At 42.4% G+C, this 27,903-nt stretch overlaps 1 protein-coding gene across 1 annotated transcript in view; it reads left to right on the top strand.

Annotated features, from left to right (window-relative positions):
- Positions 1-27,903, top strand: part of MAP4K4 (mitogen-activated protein kinase kinase kinase kinase 4) — a 165,097-nt gene that overhangs the window by 125,113 nt on the left and 12,081 nt on the right. Inside the window, exons 13-27 of the mRNA XM_058019082.1 lie at positions 2,442-2,603; positions 4,701-4,787; positions 5,446-5,664; positions 8,917-9,078; positions 11,083-11,313; positions 12,240-12,346; positions 13,253-13,404; positions 14,094-14,191; positions 14,527-14,535; positions 15,000-15,175; positions 15,569-15,689; positions 16,852-17,043; positions 19,426-19,543; positions 19,815-19,985; positions 24,151-24,299. Coding sequence (XP_057875065.1) covers positions 2,442-2,603; positions 4,701-4,787; positions 5,446-5,664; positions 8,917-9,078; positions 11,083-11,313; positions 12,240-12,346; positions 13,253-13,404; positions 14,094-14,191; positions 14,527-14,535; positions 15,000-15,175; positions 15,569-15,689; positions 16,852-17,043; positions 19,426-19,543; positions 19,815-19,985; positions 24,151-24,299 — 2,154 coding nt within the window. The remainder of the gene's footprint in view (positions 1-2,441; positions 2,604-4,700; positions 4,788-5,445; positions 5,665-8,916; positions 9,079-11,082; positions 11,314-12,239; positions 12,347-13,252; positions 13,405-14,093; positions 14,192-14,526; positions 14,536-14,999; positions 15,176-15,568; positions 15,690-16,851; positions 17,044-19,425; positions 19,544-19,814; positions 19,986-24,150; positions 24,300-27,903) is intronic.

Raw genomic sequence — 27,903 nt, 5'->3', positions numbered from 1 at the left:
GACTTTGTTTTGTGCTGCCATGGGAAACTGGCTCTCTTAATCAGTTTGTAGCTCATTTTTCCTCATATTAAGTTCAGTTATTTATAATTATTGCTGAATACTTCTGAATTAATTCAAGAAGCGATGAATTTGCCCGTCTTCCTTGTGGTGAGAATGATGCTATCCTGAGATCTGCAATATCCACTTAACAATGTCAACACAATATTGTTTGAGTTGATCAATGTGCATATTATATTAACCAGTCAGCAGTGTGCTGTCTCTTGCATCCTCAAGGCAGCAGAATTATAGTACTTCACGTCTTAGTTTTTCTTAAACAAAAGCCTGTCAGACTTGATTAGCCAAGAAGGACCTGAATATATTGACTTAAATGTAGCAATTGCTTGACACTGAGGCATATATTCAGAAATAAAAGTGCCTACTTAATCCTTTTACAGTGCTTAAAAAATGAAGGAGGGGAAGCAGTGAAACCTATGAAATGCACCGCGTGCCGTAGCTGCCTTGCAGCGCTTTTGCTATTTTTATATCTACATTCATTGAGGAGAGTTGGCTTAAGCGCGAGTGAAAAGGCTGTTAAATGGATTTAGTTAGAAGAGATGCAAGAGCAAGGAAGCTGTGTTTCTGAGAAGATCCAGAAAGAAAGTGTGGGGGATAAAAGAGTTTGTCTTGTGGCACAGGAAGGTGGTAGTGAAGCCAGCGTGATGCTGTGGGCCAGGGAAGAGGGCATGATAGTTACAGCGTGGGTGTGTTTCTGCAGTGGTCTCCAGGAAAGTCACATCTTCCCCCAAACTGTAGTTAATGAAAGAGAATTGGAAAGCAGCCTGTATTATTTAAGTGGTACTAATTGGTGGAATCACAGAATGGTTTGTGTAGGAAGGACCTTTAAAAACCATCCTGCTCTAACTTCCTGGCCATGGGCAGGGGACATCTTTCAGTGCTCAAAGCCCCATCCAGCCTAGCCTTGAACACTGCCAGGGATGGGACATCCACAATTTCTCTTGGCAAAAAAGCTCAGAAAACCCAAGAGCCATCTTTTTCCTCCCCCCTAGTATTTCTTCTCCACTGTCATGTCAGAACAGATTCCAGAAGATGGAAAGGCTGTTGATATTTCAGTTCCTTCATAGTAATGCAGGAAAATGTTCCAAGCAGAGAAAGCTCATCCCACGAAGTAACACAGCAAGTGTAGATCAGCCTTTGCTTTTTCAGTTGAGCAAACTATGAAACTCACACCAGTAACTGCATTTGTGAACCCAAAGTAAAGCTTTGAGTGCTCTTCCTTGCTGGACTATTTAAAGTATCTTAACATAGACAATTCTGTGGCAGCTTTGCTCCAACAGAAATTTGGGATAGTATTAACCTGAACATAAACGTGATGACAAATAACCAATGTAGGTTTTCATTTTTGTTCTTGGGATTAAATTTGTGTGTGCTATTTTTTGGTTTAATTTTCTTCCATATTTTTTTTTAGTATGTTGTAGAAACCTATAAAGAAAGTAAATATAGTGATATTCCCAGTTGATGGTTGAACAGGAGACAGCTGGGTCTTTTGACACTTAGGCAGTTGTGGGAGGCTGCCTGGGATTTCGAGGTAGGTGGAGTAACTGGATGCTTCTGCTGGAGTGCAGGAAGAATTGGTCACGACTACATGGGCATCTAAAATGTCTTCTGTGAAGTCATATATGGTGCTCCATAGACATAAATGAGTCAGTTCATGCTTTCTAGAGCTGTTTTCCAGGTTCTTTTCAGACTTGAGCACACCTAATCAGCACCTGTTTGTATTTGGGTCATGTGTGGAAGCTTATCTGTGTAAGTGTAAATCTTATGTAGCTGCTTTTCCTCTTTTACATAAAGGTCCATTTGATGTTTTGGGAGGAGCTGAAGTGCTGTTGGCCAGCCTTCCTTCTCTCTTAGGCAAAGTTTTGGGCAGTGCATGAAATTAAGCTTGATTGTTGGGCCAACTCTACAAAATTCTTAGCAGACCGACTGTTTTAAGAGACAAGCTACTTAGGGAAAGTTCAGATAGTTGGCATTTGAGTTAGCTGATTTAGTAGGGCTGATCACTCCCTTTTGGCAACAAGTAGGCTGTTGATGTCAAGTTGTCATCTCTTGAGTTCAACAGTTGTTTGAGGATTGGGGTTTGTGTTAGCCTTTTTTGAAGAGAGGAGTAAGTTTCCACACCCTGATTGTCAGCAAGAATATAGTACATGACATTTTGTGTGTGCATGAAGAAACCAGAGTGTCTAAGTGAGGTTGCTTCTAGGGATAGATGTGTGCTGGGTATGAGTTTGGTTTCCTGGTGGAGCACTTGCATAAACTGTTTTGTCACTCAGTTGCAGAGCTTGCTAGTCCTGGTAAATCCCGCTCTTCACCATAGAAAACAACCCCACCTCTTTCTTTGATAACAGCAAAAGTAAAACTCTGTGGTTTCTTTTCCCTTTTTGTAGCAACAAAGAAGAGAAAGGGAAGCTCGAAGGCAACAAGAGCGTGAGCAGAGGCGGAGAGAACAGGAGGAAAAAAGACGTCTGGAAGAAATGGAGAGGAGGCGTAAGGAGGAGGAAGAGAGAAGAAGAGCAGAGGAGGAAAAGAGGAGGGTAGAAAGGGAGCAGGTGAGTCCATAATACAGATATATGTGCAATACGTTTGTTTCTTCTAAATTCTAATTTAATTTTTAAAAAAGTAGTAAGCCTGAATCAGCTTAGAGGCAATGTAACACTAACTCTTTCATCTTTGTTGTTTTTGACAGCAAGTGCACTAACATAGGATTGTAGGGCTTTATGGAAAATTCTGGCAGCCTCAATACTCTCTCAAAAAAAGAAGTCTTGTTGCAGTACTCATTCTAAATTCAGTTCATGCCCCTGGGCTGGACTAAAATCACCAGAATTGGCAAAATCATGACTGGGACTGAAAACTGTTTCTAGGCTTGTCTTGCTGGATCAGTGGTTCTTGCAGGACGTGCCCCTGATCAGAAGGCCTCCCAAGAGAAGGGTAGCTCTGTTGCGTGTCAACTTCTAGCACACAGAATTGGTCACTGGCATGAACGTTGTGTACTCTGCATTTGAGATGGAATCTTTGAGCTGCACAGGATTTTCCATCCTAAAACTTCAATATGCAATTTCCCTCTCTTATTCTGTTTAAAATCAGTAACGTATGCCCATTCAGGCAACAAGTATATCTTAAGTTATGCCAGTGTGCCCTTAATACATTGAAAGTACAACTGAGAAACTTGTTAAAGTGTGAAATTCAGCTGCTGTATTTATGCATGAAATCTGCATGTTTTAAAATCCTTTAATAACTTCAATCAGGGTGATAATCAGAGCAATACTTACTGTGCATGTACTGCAAAATGCTGATTGCAAATAAAGGGCCAAAATTTCTGTCCTAGAGACTGATTGATTGTAAATTTCCCATTAACTTCAGGAATGCTGGGTTTGGCCTGACATACCTTAATTTTTTCTTACATAAATTCACTGTATTGAGATCACTGATGATTGTGTTACTGGGAAATTTTATTGTGTTTGTGTATGTTTCAAAGATTCTTGAGTCAAAAGGAGAGAAGACTAACCAATGGGAATAAATATATGGAAAATCTCTAATTACAGCATAGCAATTTGCTTTTGGGCAGACACCGGGTATTCCCCCAGCTGCTTTTTAAACTGTTGAAATGCTAATTACGCACAGTGCCAGTAAAGACAAATGGTTAATTGGTGTGGCCAAGCTGAACCACTCTGAATTTTTATTCTTTTTTTTAGAAGAAAAGACACATTCCCTCTTAGAATTTTTGTTAACTCAAACTGTGGCTCAGCCAATGTGCGTAACAGCAGTATGGTGTATCTCATCAGTCTGTCACAAGACTTTCTATAACTCCCATCACTGTATCACTGATCCATTGATTTCTTTATGCATACACTGTAAATGTGTGCGTGTGCTTGTGTGTGTGCGCATGCACATGTTACATACTTCCATTAATTGCATGATAGGATGTTACCAGCTTGGGTTTGGTGCTTCAGAGTTTGAGTTCTTCTAGGGGTAGGTGAAGCGAGGGTTAATGTCTTGACCTGTTGAGGCTGCAGGTGAAGAGGTGGCTAGATGGCAAGAGCAAGTGAGTTTGGTCTAATTTCCGTTTCCTGGTGGATGTTTGTTTGTGTCATAACCATCGCATAATTCAGCAAGGCTGGCAGTGTTTGCTCAGGAGAGGCTTCTGGTGAGGGCGGCAGGGGAGACTCGGCAGGGCAGGTCCCAACTGCACTTGGCAGAGCCCGTTTGGGGGAGCTTGCTCCAGCTCTGCCTACACTATGCCTGGCTCTAGCTGTTGCTAACAGTTCATCGCACCAGTGCAACACACTAATGTTTAATACAACTTGCATGTGACTTTGTATTGGCTGTGTTGAGTCAGACTTGCTGTGTTTTAACTTACCAAAACCTTCAAGTGCATTTTGCTGCTTCTTGAAACCACTTCCAAAATACATAAATGAGCACTGGCCTGTGCCGGCAACATTTGCAGGAGTGCACATTTCAGAACAGGAGGGGCCAAAATGTAATGCTCAGGAGGCAGAGCTTCCTAAATTGTTCTGCAGGCACTAATCCATCCTGAAGTGAGTTTCTCATAAAGCTGAACTGGGGAAGTAGCGTGTGGTGTTCCACCCAGGGGGTTCTGATGCATTCCTTTTGAATAAATTTATTGCTGGGTAATTTCTATGTGACAGGAGTATATCAGGCGACAGCTAGAAGAGGAGCAGCGGCACTTGGAAATTCTACAGCAGCAGCTGCTCCAGGAGCAGGCCATGTTACTGGTAAAGCACTGTATCTGTTTTGTTCAGTAGCTATAGGATCCATTTATCCAGCCAGTCCTAGGCTTCCCTCAGTCGGGCACAGCTGCACTGACAGTATGACAACAAAGGAGCTTGATTAAAAGGCCATTTATGCTAGTGTTGTGGGCTGACAGGCACATATGAGAAGTGCTGTATGGTCACACTGCTTTCTGGGCAATAAGAGGAGGCTTTATGTTAAAGTGGAACGGTTCTGGTGTGGTGGTCGAGTTTCTGAACAGACCTTGGCATTCAGTGAAGAACTAGAGTGCTTGTGTTGCAGATCAAAAGCACACATGATATGTAAATCCACCCCAGGATACAATGGCCTAGTGTTGGTCTAAATCATTGTTTTATGAACTTAACACTGGATTTAGTATAAACAACTCTTTTTTTCCCTTTAATAAAAATCAGTTTTGTCATAACTCTCCAATCATGTCAAGCTTAGCAGTACACTCATGACTTTCCCAACATAAGACACAAGTCATATGGGTCTAACTTAGCTCTTGGTTACACATTAACAATAAAACAAAGAAACAAACAAAACAGCCACCAGAAAGGTGCATTTTTAATGGGATTGGTAGGGACACATCCACCTTACAGTCAGTGTCATGTCTTGAATTCCTGCCCCGTTCTCTCAAAGGAATACAGATGGCGAGAGATGGAGGAGCACCGGCAGGCAGAGCGACTCCAGCGGCAGCTGCAGCAGGAGCAAGCCTACCTCCTGTCGCTGCAGCACGACCACAGGCGGCAGCAGCAGCAGCAGCAACAGCAGCAGCAGCAGCAGCAAGAAAGAAATAAACAAAGCTATCATACCCCTGAGCCTAAATCCCACTATGAGCCTGCTGAAAGAGCACGTGAGGTAAGTCCTGCTAGTGAACAGGAGTCTGCTAACTGCTTCTCTGCCTGCTGCCATCAGCATGGCTGCAGTTCTGCTACACCAAAGCACCACTCATAAGGAGCAGGATATTTTAACTCTTGGCTACTGGTTTTCAAGCCCTAGGGCAGCTTCTGGGTACTTCTGCTGCAATCACTGGAGTTCAGGCTTTTTGAGGTGTAAAATTTGGAAAGAAGGTCTGGAAGGCTGCTGACTAAGGGGCCTGGTTTTCGAAGTATCATGTCAGGAAGTTGTATCTGTGCTTCATCAGACATGTTTTCTTAGGAACTGTTGGTCCAGTGGTCTGTGTCTCTGGCAAGTACTGGTGATTTGAAATTGAGAGGGAGTTGGAAAGCACAAACCTATGATGGATGTTAACACTTAGCACATGTGTACACATTTGGTGTTTTAACTTACACTTTTCAAAATTTCCTTCTCACGAGCACAAACCTGAATTTCATTAGTTTCATTTCTGAAATGTTAAGTATTCTTTTCTGAGATCACTAGGATTCTTTTGAAACTCTATGGTGCTGCCTTCTTCGACTTCAGGCACTTACAAGTTTATCTGAAGTGCTGTGCCTTTCAGTGAGTCTTCACTGGTCCATGAGTAACATTGGTAAGCAAGTGAACACCTCTTTGATGTATATTTGGCTTTCTTTCAGTGATCTTATTCTTGTGTTTCCCTTGAGCACCATACTGCCCACAAACCACCAGACTGGGCAATGTTAGTCCAAGCTCTTAATGGCATTCATCACCTGCATGTGGGAACTAGGTAAATACATTTTGGAACAAGAACAGAAAATATATTTAGGCCTGCTAAACATGATAAAATAGCTTTTGGTTCAGCTTCATCCAGCAGGGCCTCTTAGTCTTTGAAGTACTATTGTTTGGGCTTGGTGAACGCAAACTCATTTTATTCTAGATGCTGTTGTCCAGGTTCTTAATAAACTATGTTTGTCCTATCTCATCCATTCTGTTTGATGGTTGAAGTATCTGATGTGTCTTTCTTACTTGGAAGAAGTTCAGACTTGTCTGGTATGTGATGGTGCAGACATGGAACCTGCCCTCTTGTCCTTGTTGCGTGCTCTTGGCCCACCTCAGTGAAGGCATAGCCAGTCTAGCACTTCTGTCCAGCCTGAATGCTGGTTGGAATTTAGAGGGATGCAGAACTGTATCTGCTTCATTTTCCTTTCAGAGCTGAAAAGGTGAGAAAAAGATTTAAGTGTTCCATCCTTTAGGAGAACCACTGACTCAGTTGTTTTTCCTGTTGTAGTCTTTCTTTTGTGATTGCTGTAGCCCAAAAGAGTAAAGACAGAAAAATTGATTGGTAATCAGATCTTTCCAGAGATCATTGTATAATAGTCTTTAAAAAAATGTGATAGAAGTATAGCCATAAGGTCTTGATACCCGGCAGTGGGAATGGCACAATTTAATCCTAGCAGCAGGCATTAACTCTGACATCATTCCTTACAAAAAACAGTGAATTGGAATGAGTGTTCTGTGCCTCATACTTTCAGCCATACTGCTCTCCAGAAAAAGTGTCCACCTACAGAGATGCTGATATTGGGATGGTAAGGTGAAGTGGACTGACCTTCCTGCCTGGCAAAGTTTATTGGTGATTAGTTTTCTTTCCTCATTGCAGTAGCAGCGAGGAGATAAGGAAAAGGAATTCTAAGTTAAGATTGCATTGGGAAACAGCAGGAAGATTACAACTTAATGTCACTTCCAGGTACAGACAGTCAGATGACTGGAATAGGAACTGTTTCTGTCCAGGAATTTATTCTATCTCCTTGCCACTTGTCTGGTTTTGAGGACATGTCGCTCGTGCAGTTTATGTGCTTTGTAGAAGAAATTTCCTATAATCTACAGCTAGAGATGTGAAAACCTGTTGCTTCAGACAGAAAGACTTGAGGCTTTTCCTTATTCTATTCATAACAAGGAGTCTGGCCTGTTTTTTAGACTTTAAAGAATGCCTCTATGAAGTTGAACACGGTGGTGAAAATGATTGCATGGTGAAGATGCTTGCCTCCATTATTGTTGCACTCTTCCCAAGACATGGTGTGTTTTGTGTAGACCTTAACAGAAACTTGTCTGCTTGTCCCTATAGGCAACTATCCTCAAATTTCGGAATGCAGAGGCAGGTTGGGTTTGTAGAGGAGCCCACCTGAGGCGAGGAATCTGGAAACTTGCCTGTCTTCTGGAGGCCAGTCTCTCCAGACCGTCACTCCTAGGGAACATTAGGAAATCATCCCAATACTGGTTTTGTGCTCTGGGCACAAGGCCTAAAGCAAATTAAATCATCCCAAGCTTCCAGTTTGATCTTTGGTGCTTTGATAAAATACTGTGAGTTTACCATTCCTCAGAGGTAGCTTACCTGGCACATGCTGCCTTGGTTCTGGCAACAGTCTTTCTTAGGAAATGAGAGGCTGTTTCCTTTCTGCCTGTAGCCTCCCTCCATCTCTTGTCCTTCATACCTCTCACTTTGTTGTCAGTGTTGTGGCCTTGATAGAGGTGACATTTCTGCATGGGGACCTTGCTTCATGGTCTGCTGAGGACTGAGCACGTTCTGATTTAGTCTTCCCCTCAGCAAGCTCTTGAGGTTAACATAAGATCAATTCTACACCTTCCTGAGAACAGGAAACAAACTGATGTCACTGTCCTCTACACCCTTTGAGTTTGTGCTGAGAGTATTTGATAAGAGAGATAAGATCTACACTTTTGAGCCTGAAGCTGAAGAGACTCCAGTGTTACCTGGTAGAGAAACATCTCCCGTCTCTTCTTCTGTTGCTGAAGAGAGAAGAACAGGAAAGCAGATAATCCAAAACCATTGCTTGCATAAGGTGGGCAGCTCAAGTAAAGGATAGCAGTGGGAAATACTTTTATATTGTAAAGTTGTTTCTGTTTAGGTATATCTTTTTTGTTATCTGTGAGGAAAGTACTGATGGAAAATTAGTCTAGGCAGAAAGAAGGCCCATAATGGTCCTTCATCATATCTCACATCTTGCTACCTCCTGTGTCTCCTCTCTCCCTAGTATGGATTATCCATATTGGCCTACTTGGAACTTTGGTGGAGTTCACTCAGTGTACTTGCTGGCAAAAGTGGTAGGGAAAAAATCCTGCCAAACCCCAAATGTATTTGCTTTCTTTGTAGTAAAGAAAAGGTGGTACTCCCCTTTGTATTTCTACTGTAATTGGTTTTACTGACTCAAGGCTTAACCTCCATTTATTTTGGCTTAGGTGGAGGAGAGATTTAGAAAAACTAATCAGGGCTCCCCTGAAGCACAGTCTAAACAGATGGGCAAAGTGTTGGAGCCACCAGTGCCTTCAAGATCAGAGTCCTTTTCCAATGGAAACTCAGAACCTGCTCAGCCTGCCCTGCAGAGGCCAATGGAGCCCCAGGTAAGTGCCCAGGAAAATCTTGGTGAGCCTGCAGGGAATGCAGAAGTCCTAACGTGTTTCCTTCAGATTTGCAGATCTTTGCACTTAAAAAGCCTTTTGTAAAGGGTAGTACTATTACACAAAACAGCTTACTGTGTAGATTTGCTCTTTGTCTATTTTTGCTTTTTTTGTTGATAAACGGATTTGTGGGTTTGGTGTATTTTTTTGGTTTGGGTTTTTTCATGTTAGAGCTAGACTAGAACTGTTGTACCCCATTATTATCTGTGCAGCAGTGACACAGTGGGTTAAATGCTGGTGGCAGTTGCAGAGCATTTTGCAATTCAGAATTTGCTCTGTGCAAGGTTTTTACTACTAAAAAGGATGCTCAGGAAAAAAGTGCACTTGCTTGGTTTTTAAAATTCTTGCAAAAAAAAAAGCTAACTAAACAAGTGGGTTTTAGCAGTGTGAGCACTGTTTCAAAGAGTTTGCAAAACATGTCTAAGAAAAGCAAGTTTGTTGTCAGTAGGCCTGCAGTTGCTAAATAAAACTCTGTACCACCCCTGGAAAATCAAGAAGAGGTTGAAACCACTAAGCTGCATGGTAGCCATTGTTCTTTTGTTTTCTAACCAAGAGCCTTCAGATCTTGACACCTGATCCCATAGGAGTTATGGCATGAATTGAAAAAGTAACCTTTGTCTAAAAGTTAGCCATAGCCCATGAATTCTGAGCAGTTTAGGTATGCTAAATTAAACTGTAGAGTTCTGCATTTAGTTCCTCTGTTTCTATGCAGAATTTTCATAAAGTCTGTTGATGACAGTGCAAACTAAAACCATCCCTGATTATGACTAGGTATTGCCACTCTTTTGGACAACAGGAGAATTTGAACAGACGGAAGAGTGGGAGAAATCAGGACAGAACTTCATCTCTTGCTCATTATTTCCTGGCTTTTATTCAAACCTCTATGACTATTTCAAAATATTGAACTTGTATCTTCATACTCTGTGCCAGTTACTTTTAAAGTCTGTGTCTTTCACTCTTATTAAGGATAATCAGGCTCTTCAACAGCTGTGTGTATTAAAATTGAGGAAATAATAATAACATAAAAACAAATACATCCAGCCTACTGAAACTGGGATTGAAAGCAAAGTTTTGCTTAATCATTAGGAGTGAAAACAGCATGTTCCTCAGTTGTGACTTTTCCTCCTCCTTAGTTTCAGAAATTAACTCTGAAACACAGGCTTAAGCACAAAGAGGAAGTAGGCTGAAGGGAATATGGATTTCAGTGGAAATCCTAATGGAGTTTTAACTCCTTAGTCACTGTTATGCCTTCTTAGTGTGTGTAATTGAATATGTGTGCATGTAAATGTGTGTGTGTACTTTGTGTATAAATATGTATATATGTACAGTATATGGTACATATATGGTGTAAGTATAATATGCATTGTACATATGTATACTATATACAATATATATTATGGTTTTTTTATATATATTGCAATAACTGTAAAGGAATAAAGGCTTTGTGTTATGGTCTTTCTCCAAAAGTTTCAAGCTGTATCCAGTCCCTGAATTTGTTAGAAAAAGTAAATGTCTGTTGGTTTACCCAATTTACAGCATTCTTTAATTTGGTACATTGCTCCAATTGGATGTCCACTTCAAATTTCCCAGCCCACCATGAGACCTGGCCAAGGCCCACTGAAGACCAGGGAACAGAAGGTGACTTCTGTCTTGAGTGGCCTTTGAGCTCAGGCTCATGGTGCAGATATTGGATCCCCTTTCCCTCTGGGCACCAGTGTCCGTGTGTGTGGAGAGCGCATCCCACAGAAATTGCATATGTGCTGTATTTTCAGTCTGTTACGTTCCTTGGGCGCTTGCCTTGCTTTTAAGTGCATCGATTCCACCCCACGCTTACCTAATGCCATAACCAATTTGTCTCTGCCTGCCCCACCTGCCTTTATTCTGTGTTAATTGGAAAGCCGGTTATACTGAGCGCATTGAATGTTTTATGTTTTGTTTTCTTGTAAGGTACAGTGGTCCCATCTGGCATCTCTCAAGAACAATGTTTCCCCTGTCTCGCGATCCCATTCCTTCAGTGACCCTTCTCCCAAATTTGCTCATCACCATCTTCGTTCCCAGGACCCATATCCACCTTCACGCAGTGAAGTGCTTAATCAGAGTTCTGACTCTAAGTCGGAGGTACCCGACCCCACCCAAAAGGCTTGGGCTAGATCAGACAGTGACGAGGTGCCTCCAAGGGTAAGGAGTAGAAAGACAGATGTGTGCTATTTTTTTATTATTAATTACAGTTTTCTTAAGGATGTGATGCCCTGGGCACTGGGAAGACCGTGCCCTTGTGCCAGCACTGGTAACAGTATTTTGGAAGGCAGTTCTTAATGTAGGTATTCAGTCAATGGGTTAATGATAATCAACCTGAAGTACAATATTGAAGCTTCAGATAAAATTGGTAATTATTTATAGAATGCAGCTATTTCAGAGAAACAATTTATTATGCAAAGTTAACAAATAATTACCACATTCAGGAAATAATTCAAAATATCCCTGAGGTTATTGCTCAGAGTTAATATTCCTCTTCATCGGTTTGTAACCCAAACTATGAATCATACACTTATTTAAAATTAAGATGGATCTGAACAAAAAGGAAACATTCAATATATTTCCTCCTCCTCTCCCCCTTCCATTTCCCCCTCCCATCCACTGGGATTTGCTTCTTCTGAGTATATTCTTGCTCCCCCCCACCAGTCTTTGCCTTCTGCTGATCCATTCCCGGGCATTTGTTTGGTTCCCTTGAGCTTATTCTCCTAATTCTCATGCTGTTTCAGCAAATTGCTTTGTGCCTCCCCTGCTTCAGTCAAAATGCCATATTCTTTTCAGATGTCTCAGTAGTTGGGAGAGTAGCGGGGTGTGTACATGTTCGTGTGATAACCATTAAACGCTATTTAATGTTAAGACTAAACATCAAGTTCTATTCAAATTCTGAACAGCATCACAGCTAAGGCTTTTGGCTTTGTGGGTGTTTGTTCACTGCTTTTGGTCATTGATGCTAGCTTGTACTTAAAACATGTTGTTAAGATCTTAAGAATATATTTTGTGGCAGGAGAAGTTTTATCGTCCTGTCCTGTCTGTCCTCTTCATGGGTTTAACAGAACCTTTTTTCTCCCAAGGTACCTGTGAGAACAACGTCCCGATCACCAGTCCTGTCCCGCCGTGATTCCCCACTGCAGGGCACTGGGCAGCAAAATAACCAAGCAGGTCAAAGGAATTCCACGAGGTTTGTAAGCCTATGTGTCCTTGCTTTTCTTGAATTGGAAGGAAAAGGCATATGGGAAGCCAGGCATTTCCAGACAGCTTTTGGCAATGCTTGTAGGATGTGAAAGGAAGATGGTGTTGGATCCCTTTTCAGTAATGATTGATTTCTCTTGATGTGGCGCATGTGTCAACAAATGCTAACAAAATTTCTTCTTTCCTCTTCTCATTTGAGTTGCCTACCCTGTAATTTTTGCAATAATTTCAAATAACCTTCAAATTTTGGAACAAACGTGGTTGTTTATGAATATCTTGCCTTTTGGTGCAACAGGGAATACCTTGGGGATTACTGGCAGCAGGAGGGCTTGTAACATCTAAAGTGATGAGAGCTCAGAAATTTTCTGGCCTCTTAGCCAGAACCAGATTTTAAGAGGGGGGAAAAAGCTTCCCTGGGCTGTGACACAGAGCACCCAAGGTCAGGAAGGGGGAGGAGAGAGCTGGCTCCTGAGCTCAACAGGGCAACATGGGCAGGCCACCGTGGAATTAGCTCACTGGATAGGGGTGAGGGTATTCTGTTCTTTTTGGTTTGTGTTTAGTGCCTAGGACCCTTCTGATGTTGCATGCAGGCTGAGAGAATTGTCCACTTCAGGTTATATACATAAGAAAGGCAGGTAGATAATTCCAAATAAAAGGAGTAGCTTATACCCACCTAAACTTTTTTTTGACCATCATAAGTACGGTAAAAGTTATTTCAAAGGGAGCTGGTGCCTGGGTTGTGAAGCGTTACTGATGGTCTGATCTCAGCATTAGAGTGTTCTTTCAGTTGAGTTATTAGCAAAACACTGAGAGAGAGAGTGATGCTTCAGTTTAGAGCTGGGAATCTGGGGCTGAAGTGTGTGTGACAAAGAGTTTCTTTCCTCCCTTGATACAGCAATATAGAGCCTCGTCTGCTGTGGGAAAGGGTGGAGAAGCTTGTACCAAGGCCAGGCAGTGGCAGTTCTTCTGGCTCAAGCAACTCTGGCTCACAACCTGGCTCCCACCCTGGCTCTCAGAGTGGGTCTGGAGAGCGGTTCAGGATGAGATGTAAGTCCTTCTCCTACCCTCTGTAACACTGTGTTTCTAATTTTATGATGCTGTGAAGCACTCAGTAATTAAAGATGATAACCCTCACAGGGAACTACCTTTGAGCATGCAGTGTCAGAGTTGGGTTGGCTTTCTGTACCCTCTTGGCCGTATATCCTTGCTTGGGAAAGGCAGCAGGCACAGAAATTGTTCTCAAACTATTTGTTTCATTGTTCTTGAATTCACATCCAGGCACTGCTGCACTTTCCTATGTGCAAACAGCCCAGTCTCCATGCCCTCACAGCTCCCTCCCTTTCTTATGTGTGCAAGAGCACATTCTGATACTTGGTGGTTGTTGACAGCATGCAGACTGCCATGGATAGGTCTCAGCTGGGCTACACTGGATGATGATGGAGGTTTTCCAGCTTGTGGCCACACTTGGCTCTTTGATTTACAATTGTTGTGACCGTTTATTTGGCTTCAGACATAGGTCAGTTGCACCTATACAAATCACAGCTTATGGTGTTTTTTGTATAGTCCTTCAGCGACAATGTAGTAGTGAACCAGTGAAAGTTAGGTCTTGTGGTCAGACACTCCTAATAGTCACCTCCCATGTGTTCCTCACTCCAGAGTGAAGTAAGAAAACATACTTTAGCTCCCTGCTTAATCTGCTTTGTTCTGTGTTCCTTTTGGTGTCTTGGCACGTGCAGCATCATCCAAATCAGAGGGTTCACCATCACAGCGCCATGAAAGTGCACCTAAAAAGCCTGAAGAGAAAAAGGAAGTCTTCAGACCTATCAAGCCTGCTGTAAGTTGCATCCTCCTCCCCTGTCCTCCTTCTTTTTTAAGTAGATTCACAAAAAGTACACTGAGAGCTTCCTTCAGTGCCATTGGGGTGAACATCAGCTGTTGATGTTGATCAGCTGGGTCTGGCAAGCATGTTCTGGGCTGTGCAATTGCCTGTGCACATCAGTACTGCAAACATTATATTTTGCACTCTTTCTGTGATTTATTTCTGCTCTCTGGATTTCTTCCTTCCTAATCCATGCCTTTCTCTCTTTCAATCTTGTGCTTCCTTCCTGGGGCTGGACCAATGATCGTGCATTTGACCTGAATGTGCCAATGCTGGGCTGAATGGTGCAGGGAGAAGTGGTAAGACCTTACATTTTTCCTGCTTTCTGTGAAAGATTTCTGACATTTTCTACATCTGGCTGCTATTACAATTGATTACAGCTCTGTGTCCAGTTGTATCTTGGGAAACTCATTGGTTTTTCACAGTATTTCTATCTTTCCTTGAAACTTTCTTCAGTAGCTATGTCTCTTATGATACTGCAGTTAGTCATAAATCAGGATGGTTGGGTTTCAAGAGTATGCATATTTTTTTATGATATGGCAAGACCCCCTTAGGTTGGCTCTTCTGGTGTATGAATTTATGAGAAAGTGAGTTTTGGTAACTGTTAGGAATGAGTAAGTCAAAGGAAACAGTACTACTGGGGCAGTGGAAACACAGAAGTGAACAAACTTGGACACTAATGCTGTGGGTTTGTCTTGCAAACTTTTCTTCTCTCTTACTTGCAACATCAGTTTTAACATTTTTTTCTTCCCTCTCCCAACAGGATTTAACTGCACTGGCGAAGGAGCTGCGAGCAGTGGAGGATGTGCGACCTCCACATAAAGTAACGGATTACTCGTCCTCGAGTGAGGAGTCAGGGACAACAGATGAGGAAGATGATGATATGGAACAAGAAGGAGCAGATGAATCTACTTCTGGACCTGATGATGTCCGAGCAGTGTTAGTCCCTCTATCAGTGTTTTGCATCTGTTTTGCCTTACTGGGGATTGAAGGAAATGGACATTAGCATTTTGGCTTGTATGTTAGTTCTTTCAGATTGCTGCAATCCATGAGCAAGACATAGCAGCCTCATATGTTCATATATTCAAACACTAAGGATAGTCTTCTCAATGTCCTTTCCCTCTTCTCCCATCATTTGTTCCAAAACAAGAAACTGTTCAACAATATCTTGCCTTTTTTTTTTTCTTAGAGAGGCTTTTCTAGGCAGCTCATGTAAATATTCCACTCTGGCTATAATACAAATTAGTTCTGAGTATGCTTTGATGCAGGCCAGTGACAGCCAGGGCACCAGTGCTGTTGTCTCACTCCAGTTATCTCTTGTCTAACAAATAGGTCAACGTTGAACTTGAGCAATGGTGAAACAGAGTCAGTAAAAACCATGATTGTCCATGATGATGTGGAGAGTGAACCTGCCTTGACTCCTTCTAAGGAGGGCACCTTAATTGTTCGACAGGTATTGCTTTTCCTTCCCTGCGCAGTGCTGCACCCTTTCTGTGCTCATTAACCCACTCGCTCATTCACCCATGCTGTTTCTACATTATATTTGTTGTTCGTATTATCAAGATGCAGCTGTAGAGAATTTCAGAGCAGCAAGATGTTTGATGCATGCAAAGAGGAGAGTAGCCCTTCACCCTTGCTTCTGTTCTGCATGCTTTCCAGTGACACTCATGGCAGCACCATGCAGATATCTCAAAGTCTGTGGGAGAGAAGGGTAGAAAAGCTGCAGATACGTGGAGCAAGTACCTGGAGGAAAAACTTAGTTTTAGCACAGAACCAAATCTGTGTCTCAGGAGTGAGGCTGGGAGGGAGCTGGGGTGGGAGCACTCAAGGTTTTTTACAATTGTTTTGAACCTGTAGTTTAGGGCATACAGACCACCCAGATGACATACACACACATGTACATGCAAATTCACACAACAGTTGGTGTGGGGAGAAGCAAAATAGGTGGTGAGGCAGAGAATGTGGACAGAGTAGAGTGCTGTGTTGTTGCCTTTGATTCTGAAAATATTGTATTCTTGTGCCTCTGAAACATAATGGTTCCCTGTTTTTAAATGAGCTTGTGTGTTAATGAGTGTGCTAGCTTATAGGAGTTTCCTCAGTAATTGCATTTCTGAGTTTCACAACTGAATGCCAATTTCTTAACTGAGTCCTCTTATTTGAAAATTAAGATTTCATGGTTATTGTTTTAAATAGTTAGCTGAAGGGATTCTCCAGAAAGTCCAAACTGCTATCTGCTTAGCGTCTAAGTTAGTTTTAAACAAAACAATAGGGAAAAAAATCATCACCCCACCCCCAAAAAATGTGCTTGTCCCTGTTGTGGTGTTGGACTTGGCAGCGCAGTTGCTGTTCTCTTAATTTGTGGAACTGGCTGTGCAAGTCAACCACATGAACCAGGCATTTGCCTGCTGGTGGGAATTTCATGAATTCTAGTAGCTCTGCCCACTTTCCCTTTCCATGCAGGCATCAAAGCGCAGATTAGAAGCTTTTTTAAAAAATAAAAAACTAAAAAAATAAGTGAAAAGGTAGGAAGTGAGGGAGAGAAGGAGAGAGGTTGTTAGGGATATAGACTTTTAAGCAGCACTTGAGCAAGACAAGTGTGCCTGTTTTTTCTACAGAGTACAGTTGACAAAAAGCGTGCCAGCCATCATGAGAGCAATGGCTTTGCCGGTCGCATTCACCTCTTGCCAGATCTCTTACAGCAAAGCCATTCCTCCTCCACTTCCTCCACCTCCTCCTCCCCATCCTCCAGCCAGCCGACACCCACCATGTCCCCACAGACACCCCAGGACAAGCTAACTACTAATGAGGTATGTCTTACACCACAGCTGGCTGCTTTCATAGGGTTATAGCAGCATTGCCTAGTAGCTAGTTTGCAAAGGAACTCCAGCCAATCTCCCCTGCTTTTTTTTTCTGTCACCTTTGTTCCCACCTCCCAAATAACACATTTCAGTTCTGTGTAAGAAGCCCTTAACTCTAGAGCAGTCCCACGCCAAACTTGCCAGTTTACTATTTTTGCTTCCTTTTAGTGAGTCATTAATTGCATGGCGTTCATTTTAAACTAAACTTGACTACTGCATTTTCAAGCCAATACTCTTTTTAATTCTGTTTTATTCCGGGAGCAGGCTAATTGCAAGCAATGTGCCTCTTCAGAATTAGCAGTTAATTTTGGCTTTGTCAGTAAAGGCTGGACTAGTTTCTCCACACATACGAGGAGCTGCTTGTTGAAACTCACCCAATGGGAGAGGAAGTGGCTGTGGAGAGATTTTGCTCACTAAAGCTTGCCATGTGGGCTGGGTGAACAAATCAGGTGTTGCCTGGGAGGGTTGTAAAAGCCCGAGGTATTGTTATTTTGGAATAATGAATGGGGGAGAGTATTTGGGTTTTTTTCCAAGTATGTGTGTACTCTGAGAAGCAGCTGTGTAAAGATGACTGTTATCCACCAGCACTGATTATGTCCACGTGGAGAAGGCTTTACCATGGGGGAAGCTCCCTCTTGCTGTCCTGGGCTGATCCCAGGAGGGTGCCTTCCTTTACCGAGTGCAGGTGGGAAAGCCTGGTCCTTCACATGTGCTAACCCCTTGCAGCAGAGGAGTTAACACATGTACAAATGAACAAAGGGCCATTTGCCCCTTACCAGCCCCAGCAGTGAGCAGGGAGCCTTGTCTGGTGGCTCCACTCCTGGCTGCGTGGCCAGCCTGGCTTACAGGAGAGCCTCTGAAGCAGGGGGTGGTACAGGGCGAGCGAAACTTGGTGAAAAGAACCTGCTGCTTCTCAGGGTAGAGTCCTGCCATGGAGGTGTGCAAGTGTCGTGATGAGGAGAGGTTGCAGTGAGCTGGGGAGGTTTATGGCAATGCACATGCTTACCACGTAATCAAAAATGCTTCTTAACCACATAGCAGGTGGGTGGGAGGGAGAGTTTCCTCCTGGAAATTCATTTAGCTTTATACATCATTTCCAGCTGTGCTTCATTCTTCTTTGGTCTTTCTAAAGCACACTCCTGTAGGTTATAGAGATCACTTGATTGATCCAGAGATGCGCTTGCTCGTTACTTTGGTCTAAGCAATACGTAAGCAGGGCTCAGTTAACTCAGCTTGGGAAGTGGGGGCTGTGGCAGTGCTTGGTGATGAAGGAGCCTTTTGGTGTTGGGCTGTTCAGGGCAGGGATAAATTCCAAAGACCCATTGCTATTTCTTTCTGTAGAGGCTTAGGAAGATTAGAGGTTGAAGATGAGTTGATGCTAAAGAAGTGTCTTGTAACAATATTTGCATAAAACTGAGCAAAAACCCAGTACTGCTCGGTATAACTTACCACATGCACACTCTTTATATATACACACTTTTTTTTTTTTCCACTTGTCCCATTCTGCTTCAGTATGATATGTTGTCACTATAATACTAAACTGGCAAGGGTTTTTAAGTTGTTCCATTTCAACTTTTAACAGTTCATTGTTTCACTTGTCTTCTTTCCTTCTTTATGTTTTTTCATGTTTAGACCTCATAACTCAACAAGCACCAGTGATTTTATCCACTACATATTCATAGTGTCATGTCACTGTTTGCTACACCTTCCACACTAATGAGCCCCTTTGTTCGATACAGGTTTAATATGTTGCTTTGTCAAATAAAGGTGGAAGAATCTGCTGCAGCTTTCTGGCAAGAGGCTCAGGTTAAACAAAATAGGGAGAATGAACAGTAGTGAACATTGAAACATAGTCCATCATAGAAGTGAATGCTTGATCCCAGATGGTTCTGATTTTGTTGCACAAGCCAAGAGATCAAACTTCATAATTTAATTAACTACCTCAATTCAGAGATGCTTCATAAATTCAAAAATTGTAGGTAGTGGGCAGCTTGCAGATGAAACAGTATACACACATTTAAGCAGGTTTTCAAAAGGAGAGACATTCCCTTGCTTTGTGCCTGATTGTAGTGGTCTGTACTAAAAAGCTTTGCTAGCAGCTGAGGTTCAGGGATGACAATTCAGCTAATTGCATTTTGCTGTAACATGTGCAGTGTGCATATGTATTTAGCTCAGGTGTGGTGCCTGCAGTGCTTTGTGTATCTGTAAAGGAAGTATAAAAGCTTGGGGAGGCTCTGTAGCATAATTCCATAGTGCCTTTAAAATGTTGGTGTTTGTTATCCATGCTTTTTATTGTCATTAATATTAATAAAGTTGAAATTTACATTGCAGACTCAGTCCGCTAGTAACACACTCCAGAAACACAAATCTTCCTCCTCCTTTACACCTTTTATAGACCCCAGATTACTACAGATTTCTCCATCTAGTGGGACAACTGTGACTTCTGTGGGTAAGTAAAGTAGCTGAAGACAACAATTAAAAAAGGGTTCAGTGACTTCAGTGGCTCTTTAAAGTACTTAAGAATGTTACCATCATGCTTTTTATTTGTTTTGCAACGGATTGCATAATTTAATTTCTTTTTCCATTTACATTTCTTACAAAAATTAGGACTCTCTCACTGTTCTCAGTTACTGATTTGGTTTGTATGATATAAAAATTATATGTCCAGAATCCAGCACTTGAAGGGTATTACATGCACGTTATTTTTTTTTTTCTTTCAGTAGGATTTTCTAGTGAAGCAATGAGATCAGAGGCAATAAGGCAAGACCCTACACGGAAAGGATCAGTTGTCAATGTGAACCCCACAAACACTCGGCCACAGAGCGACACCCCAGAGATTCGCAAATACAAGAAGAGATTCAATTCTGAGATCCTGTGTGCGGCCTTATGGGGTAATGCAAACCTGTTATTGCCTTGCCATTCCTGAAATGTAACGTCCCAGTAGGAGCTTTCAGCCTCTGATAATGTATCTCCAAAACTGCAGCTGTTTCTCTGCATTTATTCAGTGCTTGTTTACATCTTTTTTGTTGCAAGACCTAATTATTATTATATTTTTTATAATATGTTGCTTCTGCTTTGTTATGATTTCCCACTGGTACATATATGCTTCTGCTGGCACAGTTTAGACTGAGAATCACAGAATTATTAAGGTTGGAAAAGACCTCTGGGATCATCAAGTCCAGCCTTTGACTAAACACCAGCAGATCAGCTAGACCATGGCACTGTGTGCCCCATCCGGTCATATCTTGAACTCTTGCAGGGATGATAGCTCTTATCACCTCTGTGGGCAGCCTGTTCCAATGCTTAACCCTACTTTCAGTGAAAAAGTTCTTCCTGGTATCCAACCTGAGCTTGCCCTATCATAGCTTGAGGCTGTGTCCTCTTTTCCTGTCACAGGTTGTCTGGGAAAGGCTTCATACAGTTCATCAGGATGTTCTTTTCAGCCCTTTCCAAACCCTGCTGGTGCATCTCTTGCAGCTTTTGGGAGCTTCTAGTAGTCCTTGCACTGTACACCTGGTGCACACAGGGTATTATTTTGAAAAATTATCATCTTCTTGAGGCTCTTGCTAATGTATCATTGCAGGCCTTGATTGAAGTGTGTTGTGTAAGATGACTTGTTACCTCAGTCATCAGTTTATGTAGGAAGTAAGACAGAAAAGAAAAGGATAGAGAACAATTCTCATTCTGAGGCTTAGCTTTGTTAAGAGTGATTACTGCAGAGAGAAGCTGGGTATGAGATGTCAGCTGACCAAGTCTGTCTGGTTTTCTTGTCACTAGGGATAATTTGTGTTGGTGTCAGACAGTCAGGATCCCACACTGGATCAGGCTTTGAGCACTGCCTGTTGCCTGCTGCAGTGTAGAATCTCTGCTGCAACCCCCAGTGAAGGCTTTTCTGAGTTGTTTGTTTCCTGACCAGAATCTGTGAATTAGTTTTTTCATTATCTAAATGTTAATAGTTGATGCTTGTGTATGTTACATACATAGTTATCTAGAATCCCTAAAGTTGGCAGATTATAAATGCACATGCAGGTCATTTAAAAAACTTTGGAAGAAGAGAATTGGCCATTGCCCTAAGGTATATGATTATTGTAAAGGTAACACAGTCCCTTATCTTTTTTACTTTTTTTTATAGCTCTTTCCAAGGCTTTAGTTCTCTTTTGGGGTTATGTCCAGCATTTTCTGTTTCTCAGAACAGCACTTTTGTCCCAATCTTCTTTCCTGCATAGCTGTGTCAATGAAATAACTCTCCCAACACCTTGTCTTCCTATCTGCTGTTTTCTTTATTTCCAGAATTTGCTGCTAAGAATTTTTGCCTCAACACTATTTCTGCTTGAATTTCTGTGTAACATTCTCTGATAAAGTTAAGACTTGTGCAAATGTAAACTTTGAGGCTGTGAGAGGCCAAAGGCAGAGAGAAATCATATGGTGTCAGTAAAGATGACTCATAATTTCTCTGATCTGCCTTGTTTTGCCAGTAGCAATTTGTGTTAGTGGTTTTATATTTCTTTGATCTATCTATCTGTCTGTTAGGGTGGTTTAAAGAATAGGTGTAAAATCCTAGAGGTGTTGTACAGCTGTAACACAGCCCTTCACTGAACATTTAGGGCCAAACTGATGGTGATACAAGTTGGTACACATGCTTACTTCTTGATAAAGTTTAACTTCCTTCACCCTTAAGAAAATTAAACCATTTCATGGTGATGCTTTCTATTCAAAAAGAGAGGGACTTGCTTTGATTTGCCTTTACCAGTGGTAATGCCAGTAGTATCTGGCAAGCTGTCAATTGCATTAGGTCTCTGATGCTGCTTCTTCTGGCTCTGGGTGGTGAAAGCCAATGTTAATTACATGGATGCAGTAACACAGATTCTTACACCCAGCCTCCACAGACAGCCTGTACTTTTTCAGGAAGCATTTCCATTTGTTTGAAAAAACCAGAGCTGCTTAATTGTAGGGTGGCAGTAGAAGAGCTCTGCTGTCTGTGAGTGAGGAGGGTGTCTGCACTGTAAAATACAAGCCCTGCTTGCCACCAGTGTAACACCTCATTAGTTTCATCTAAAGTGCACATAGCTGAGGGAAGGGGTTGGGCACAGGTGTGCATGAGAGCCCAAAGCAGGAACAGCTGCACCAGAAAGGCAGAGGCAGGAGAGGGGAGGGTGGAGGCAGGAGCAATGGAGTCCTGATGGAGGACAAGGAGGGGAAGGGACCCTGAGGGAGCAGTTTGCATGTGGCTTGCTTTGAATTGTGCCCACCCTGGAAAAGGTGCAGAAATGCATCTTGAAGCTTCAGCTTTGCTCAGTGTGTACTGGAGCTGCAGGAGGGAGAGCAGCTGCTGGGCACTTCCTTGGCTGGCTTGGTGCTGCTTCAGCCTGTGCTAAGCATGACTTGTGTGTGGCTCACTCTCCCTGCTTCCTTCTGCCTCTTCCCAGTCTGAGCCTTGTCCCAGTAGGAGGGACAGGCAGTGTGAAATGCTCTTGGGTGAAGTGGCCATTGCCCGTGGGGGCTGTGGGGTGGGATCCAGTGGGTGCAAACCAGTTGGGAGATGCAGAGGTGAGAGGTGGGCAGCACAGGGATGAAGGAAGTGTCAGCAGCTGAAGGAGAGCCTGGAGGGTGACAGGGCTCCCAGGAGAAGTATTAGAACAGCATATCTAAGCAAAGATGCCTTGGGGGCTGCTGGGACCTCTGAAGTTTTCTTACTGAAAAGGGTAGGGAGAGGATAACGGAGAGATGCATGATGATTTCTGAACTCACTATGGTCTACATCTGTTTTTCTCATCCCCCCAGAGGCTTTTAAGAGCGAGCACCAGCAGCTCAGCCCCCTCCCCATCATTACTGCTTCCCGCCAACACCCTCTCCCCTTTCAGAGGCACCTTGTGCCCCCTGGGTTAATGTGCCCTCCTTTTTGCAAGCCTCTCCCATGCCTGGTATCCAGGGGGTGTTTAGTTGAGCAATAATTCCCTTTTTCAGTACTCTGAGAAGGCACATCACTGCTGTAGGTGCACTGATACACACACACACCTGGGCCCTGGGCCCACCTGCTCCATCAGAAAAGAGCCCATTGGCCCCAGTGTAGTTGTATGTGGGAGTTAATTGTCTGACTAGGGATTAAGACCATTCAGCAGTGTAACTATGATCATCTTCTGTGAGTTTTGCTTTTCTTACTTCATTATTTTATTGCGCTAAAGCATGGCAAGTTTTAAATTGGGATTGCCACATGGAAGTCTAATCAAGTGAGTCATACATTGATGTGATTTCCATTTTCTGTACTGTACTTGAACTATCTCTGCAAAATTTGTGAACTTCTGGACTTAAACACTATTGCAAAGAAATAGTTATTAAATTTAAGAGTGATAATATATTAATAGATATTTAAAACTTAGTCCCATATATATCTATTGTATAAAAAATGTAATTAATTCTAAATAGTAAGGTTTTATGGACTCTTGGAGTGTTTCAGTGGATCTTTGGAACTTTGTATAAAGAAACTGGCCTACTGACTTTTCTCATCTGTATTTCCTTGATCTTTAGGAGAAGCCTTTGGGAACACAAGATTACTGTAGTTCCTCTAGTTTAAACATTCGGATGGAAAAGATTGTTGTGAAGCTGGGAACAAACCCAGTGCTTACCCTTTTGTGGAAGGGCTGCAACACAACCTGTTTCTCCCAGTGGGAACTGTTTTTGTTGCCATGTCCTTGTCAAGAGCATCCTGCTACCACCCTCCTAACAACAGCTGACACATCTTTGGAATGCACAGGCTTGCATGCCACTTTGTGCCTCATCCCTCCTTCCAACATTAGCATGCCTTTTTTTTTTTTTGGAAACTGGTGCTCTAGAAAGCTCTCTGTGGTCTACCAGTCTCTTACTCTCTTGAACACTGTTTGGTGTCAGTAGTCACTGTGGGCAGGCAGTGTAGAGAGCCTCTACAGCAGGAGATCTTTCAGGCTGCAGGCAATGGAGACCCCATCAGCGGTGGTTAGACCTGCTTGAAACAAGACAGTTCCTCAGGATATGTGAGAAAAAGTGCTTACTAACTTGGATCTCTGGTTTTGTTTTTTCTAGGAGTGAACTTGTTGGTGGGCACTGAAAGTGGTCTGATGCTGCTAGACAGAAGTGGGCAGGGGAAGGTTTATCCACTCATCAATCGAAGACGATTCCAGCAAATGGATGTACTTGAAGGGCTGAATGTCTTGGTGACAATTTCTGGTAAGGTTGACTGTTGAATGTCATATTTTACCTCCATGTGGCATAGTGTGACAGAAAGATTTTCTTGGCAGCCTGTGCTTTGAGGGGAAAGTCCTGACTGAAGTCAGTGGGTTTCCCATCATTTCATCTCTGAGTCTACAGTTTATTTCTGCAAGTTTTCCACACAACACCCATGCCTGCTTGCTCCCTATCCTTCCTTCTGTGGGGTGACCTTTAAAAATGCTGCCTGAGTTTGTGGGAAATGTCTGACTCTGTTTCCTTGTTCAGTATTTGAGAGCTGGAAGTTAATGTTTGTGAAGTTTGGGAAAATAGCATTCTTTCCCTCTGTCATGATTACTTTCTACCTGGCCTCTTTCTAACTAAAACACTATGTGCTCCTTGGGTTTAAGACTGTTTTTCTTGTGTGTTAAAATCTGTAGAATGGGGAAAGCTCTTGCAAAATAGGGAAGTAAGAGTGATGTGCAGTAAAAGTGTGAGAGTGAGTAGTACAGTGTGTAAATGGTGTGGAAATAACCAGAGTGAGAAGGCAGATTGGTGCCTGATCTCTCACTGAGTGCAACTTGGGAATGGCAAAGCAATGGGAGATGAAGGGTGGTGGTGATGCTTGTGTTTGTTTTGTGTGTGCTGATGAAAAATGTGTTTTATGAAGCTTGAGGTTCCAGACTCTTTGGCTCCAGAAAGTTATGGCATAAGTTTAACCTGCTGTTGAACAATCTGATGTGGTGCATTGTTGGTCTTTCTTCACAGGTGCTGTTCAGCCAGTTACCTTTTGTTTGGTTTGGTTTGGGATATCACCCTTGGCTATGCTTTGTGTGTGTGTGACAGGGAGAGGATGTTACGTGACGTTTCTCACAGGACTCGCTGCTGTTGTTCAAATCCACCTAAATTTTTTTGAGGCTCTGGAACCTCTCTAAGTGTGCTGGAGGAGCTCTCTAGCTCTCCCAACACTTGTTCAAAAGGACGCACATTAGACGATTTAGTGGAATTTAGAGCATTGGTGATGCTGTGTTACCACAGATCCAAAGAGCCATGCCTGTGCTGCTGTCATCAACACGGGATTTGTTTCTGTCTGAAACAACTGAATTTTATTGGCTTGTCACTTGCTACATGCTCAGATACAGCTATGCTGTGAAATCTATAAAAAGAAAAAGATGAATCAAGCAGCATTTAAAAATACACAACCTGCTGTGTGTCCTTTTGATGTCTAATGCAGTATGTTAAAATATAAGCTGTTTGAAAGGCACTATTTGATAGAGTTTATTTTATAGCAGACCTTGTCAACAAAAATACTGTATAATCCAACTTGTGTAAAATCTGTTGGTTTGAAACATATCCTACACAAATCACAAGTGTCTGTGATTCAGTCTTGTGTATAATTGTTTTAAGTTTATTTATTTTTGCATCAGTGACAATTGAAGTACCCTGACACATCCGTTTTCTTTGTTTCCTTCAAAACTATTGCTTCCTCTGTGGAGACACGCTACATTAACCCTTAAGAAGTCAGCTGATCCTTGGTTGTTCTGTGCCTTTGTGTCTGTGCTATCTCCTGTGTTTTATGGGAGGTTACTGGAGTATGAGGCAGAAGAGCTATCCTTGCCCAGTGAAAGGCAGGGCTGGGGGAGCATATTCAGTGAACAGTTACGCCCAAACTTCCCCTTGTATCCTCCTTTTGTCTTCTCTGCTGCACATCTCAGGTCTTTACCCTCATGCTGGACTTCCCTAAGTATCTTTTTATTTGTGATGTGTTGCTTCGCCTCTCCAGGCAAAATTGGAATGCTGGAGTTGAGGGTATGTTTCTGCAAATGGTGTGTTTTGCAGATTAGTGATGGAACTGTCTCTGAGCTTTGTCCCAGCACTGCTACAGCCTCGCTGGAAGCATTGTTCAGCTCACTGTGGTGCACTCAGCCATTTGTTCCCCTGAGGTTTTGGGAAGTGATGTGCTGATGGTGGTAGGGTTTGAAAGGTGTCACAGCATTGTGCAAAGAGGTTGCAGTGTGCTAGGATTTTGAGAGGATTGTCACCTAAACTTGCTTTGAATAGACAATAGAGTCTGAAAACATGAAATCAGTTCTTGACCCAATTTATGTTTGAAATACAGAACTTTCTGGCAACAAAGCTTTTGATACTGAGATACTGAGCCTGCTAGAAATGGTACAAGAGAGCCTTGCAGATAAAGCAAGAGTAGTTGATTGGTGCTTCAGTTCATGTTGTTGAGAGGCAAAAAGCAGTTTCATCTGCTCAGGTGATAGATACAGTACAGAGTCATAAAAATGCTGAAGGAGAGAGCAGCAATGTGCATGCAGAACACGCTCCAGTTGTGGCTCCCTGGGGTTTTGCCAGCCCAGCTGGCTGATGGTGGCACCAGGAAGGTGGGAAGAGATGACAGAGTGGAAGAACTGGTTGGAATCTGCCTGCTTAATAATTAAAAAACACAGTGACAATAAAAACAAAAAACTTAATATAGGAAAAAGGGCTTTGCATTTGAAACTATGCCTGTGGGAGGGTCCAAGCTGGGTGTTCTCACAGAATTCGCTGTCTGATTAGTTCATTTGATGGCTGGAGCAGAGTTTTCTTTCTTATTTCATGATCATAAAGATTAGATCCCTGCAAAAAATAAAAAATACCAGAATTCTGAGGGCTGTTTAAACTGACTGGTAGAGCTTTACAAGGAGAAGGATCTAATCTCCCCCACTCCAAAAGTGAACATTAAGAGCAGCATAACTTGTTGAAATAAATGCATAGCCATGTTTATATAACTAACCGGTTCTGCTCTTTTCATGTCAGGCTGCAGAAAGGCAGAGGAATTTCCTGTCTTGTGACTTTTCCTTGTGGTCTAGACACCAGAACACAATGGGAACACACTTGAGATATTTCTCAGTTGTTTTGAAAAATGTTTCTGGTTGGAGAGAAATACCCTGGTGCATATCATGTGAATCAAAAGGAAAAAAGTAGCCACATGCTGGGAAATTCCCATGTGCACTGTTTGTTCTGAGTCTTAAAGTTTGACTAAGCTACTGGGGAACCTACAACCATGGAAATATCTGAGGCAGAATTTGTCTCCTTGTGGGTAGGGACTCAGCATGGTTTTGAAAGCATTTGGTACATTGTAGAGACCCTGAGCCTTCTGAGCTCTTTCTTGCCCAGAACTGCAGTGGCTTCTGATCTGAACTATGTTTCCTATTTTTCAGTGTTTTTGAAAAAGCCCTTGTGCCTATCATATGCATTGTTTTCATGGAAGGACCTTTTCTTGGTTAAATGTGGGACTTTTGGAAATACTGTTTCCTGCACTAGTCCTCCAGATCTTGAGAAAGCTACCAGAGTGGTAGGGCTTGACCCCTTTATGAAACATAGCTTTCCAAATATTAAGTCTGGAGGTAAATCAGGGTACTAATTTACTCCCAAATCTATAATCCCATTGTAATGGACATAAACAAAAGATAGTGCAGTTACTTTACATTTCATTGCATGGCATCAGAACAGAAGGGCTTTTAAAATTGAGTAGCAGATCTTAGTGAACAGATTTTTTACTTTGAAATTGCCTCCTCTTTTCCTCCTGTCCTTTCCCATCCAAGTAATCATAAAAATATCCTTTAGACCATGTGTCTTTTT

The sequence above is a fragment of the Melospiza georgiana genome, chromosome 2 (genome assembly GCF_028018845.1).
Source record: "Melospiza georgiana isolate bMelGeo1 chromosome 2, bMelGeo1.pri, whole genome shotgun sequence".
In the NCBI taxonomy this organism is placed as follows: Eukaryota; Metazoa; Chordata; class Aves; order Passeriformes; family Passerellidae; genus Melospiza; species Melospiza georgiana.
This window is presented reverse-complemented; position numbering and strand designations above follow the sequence as displayed.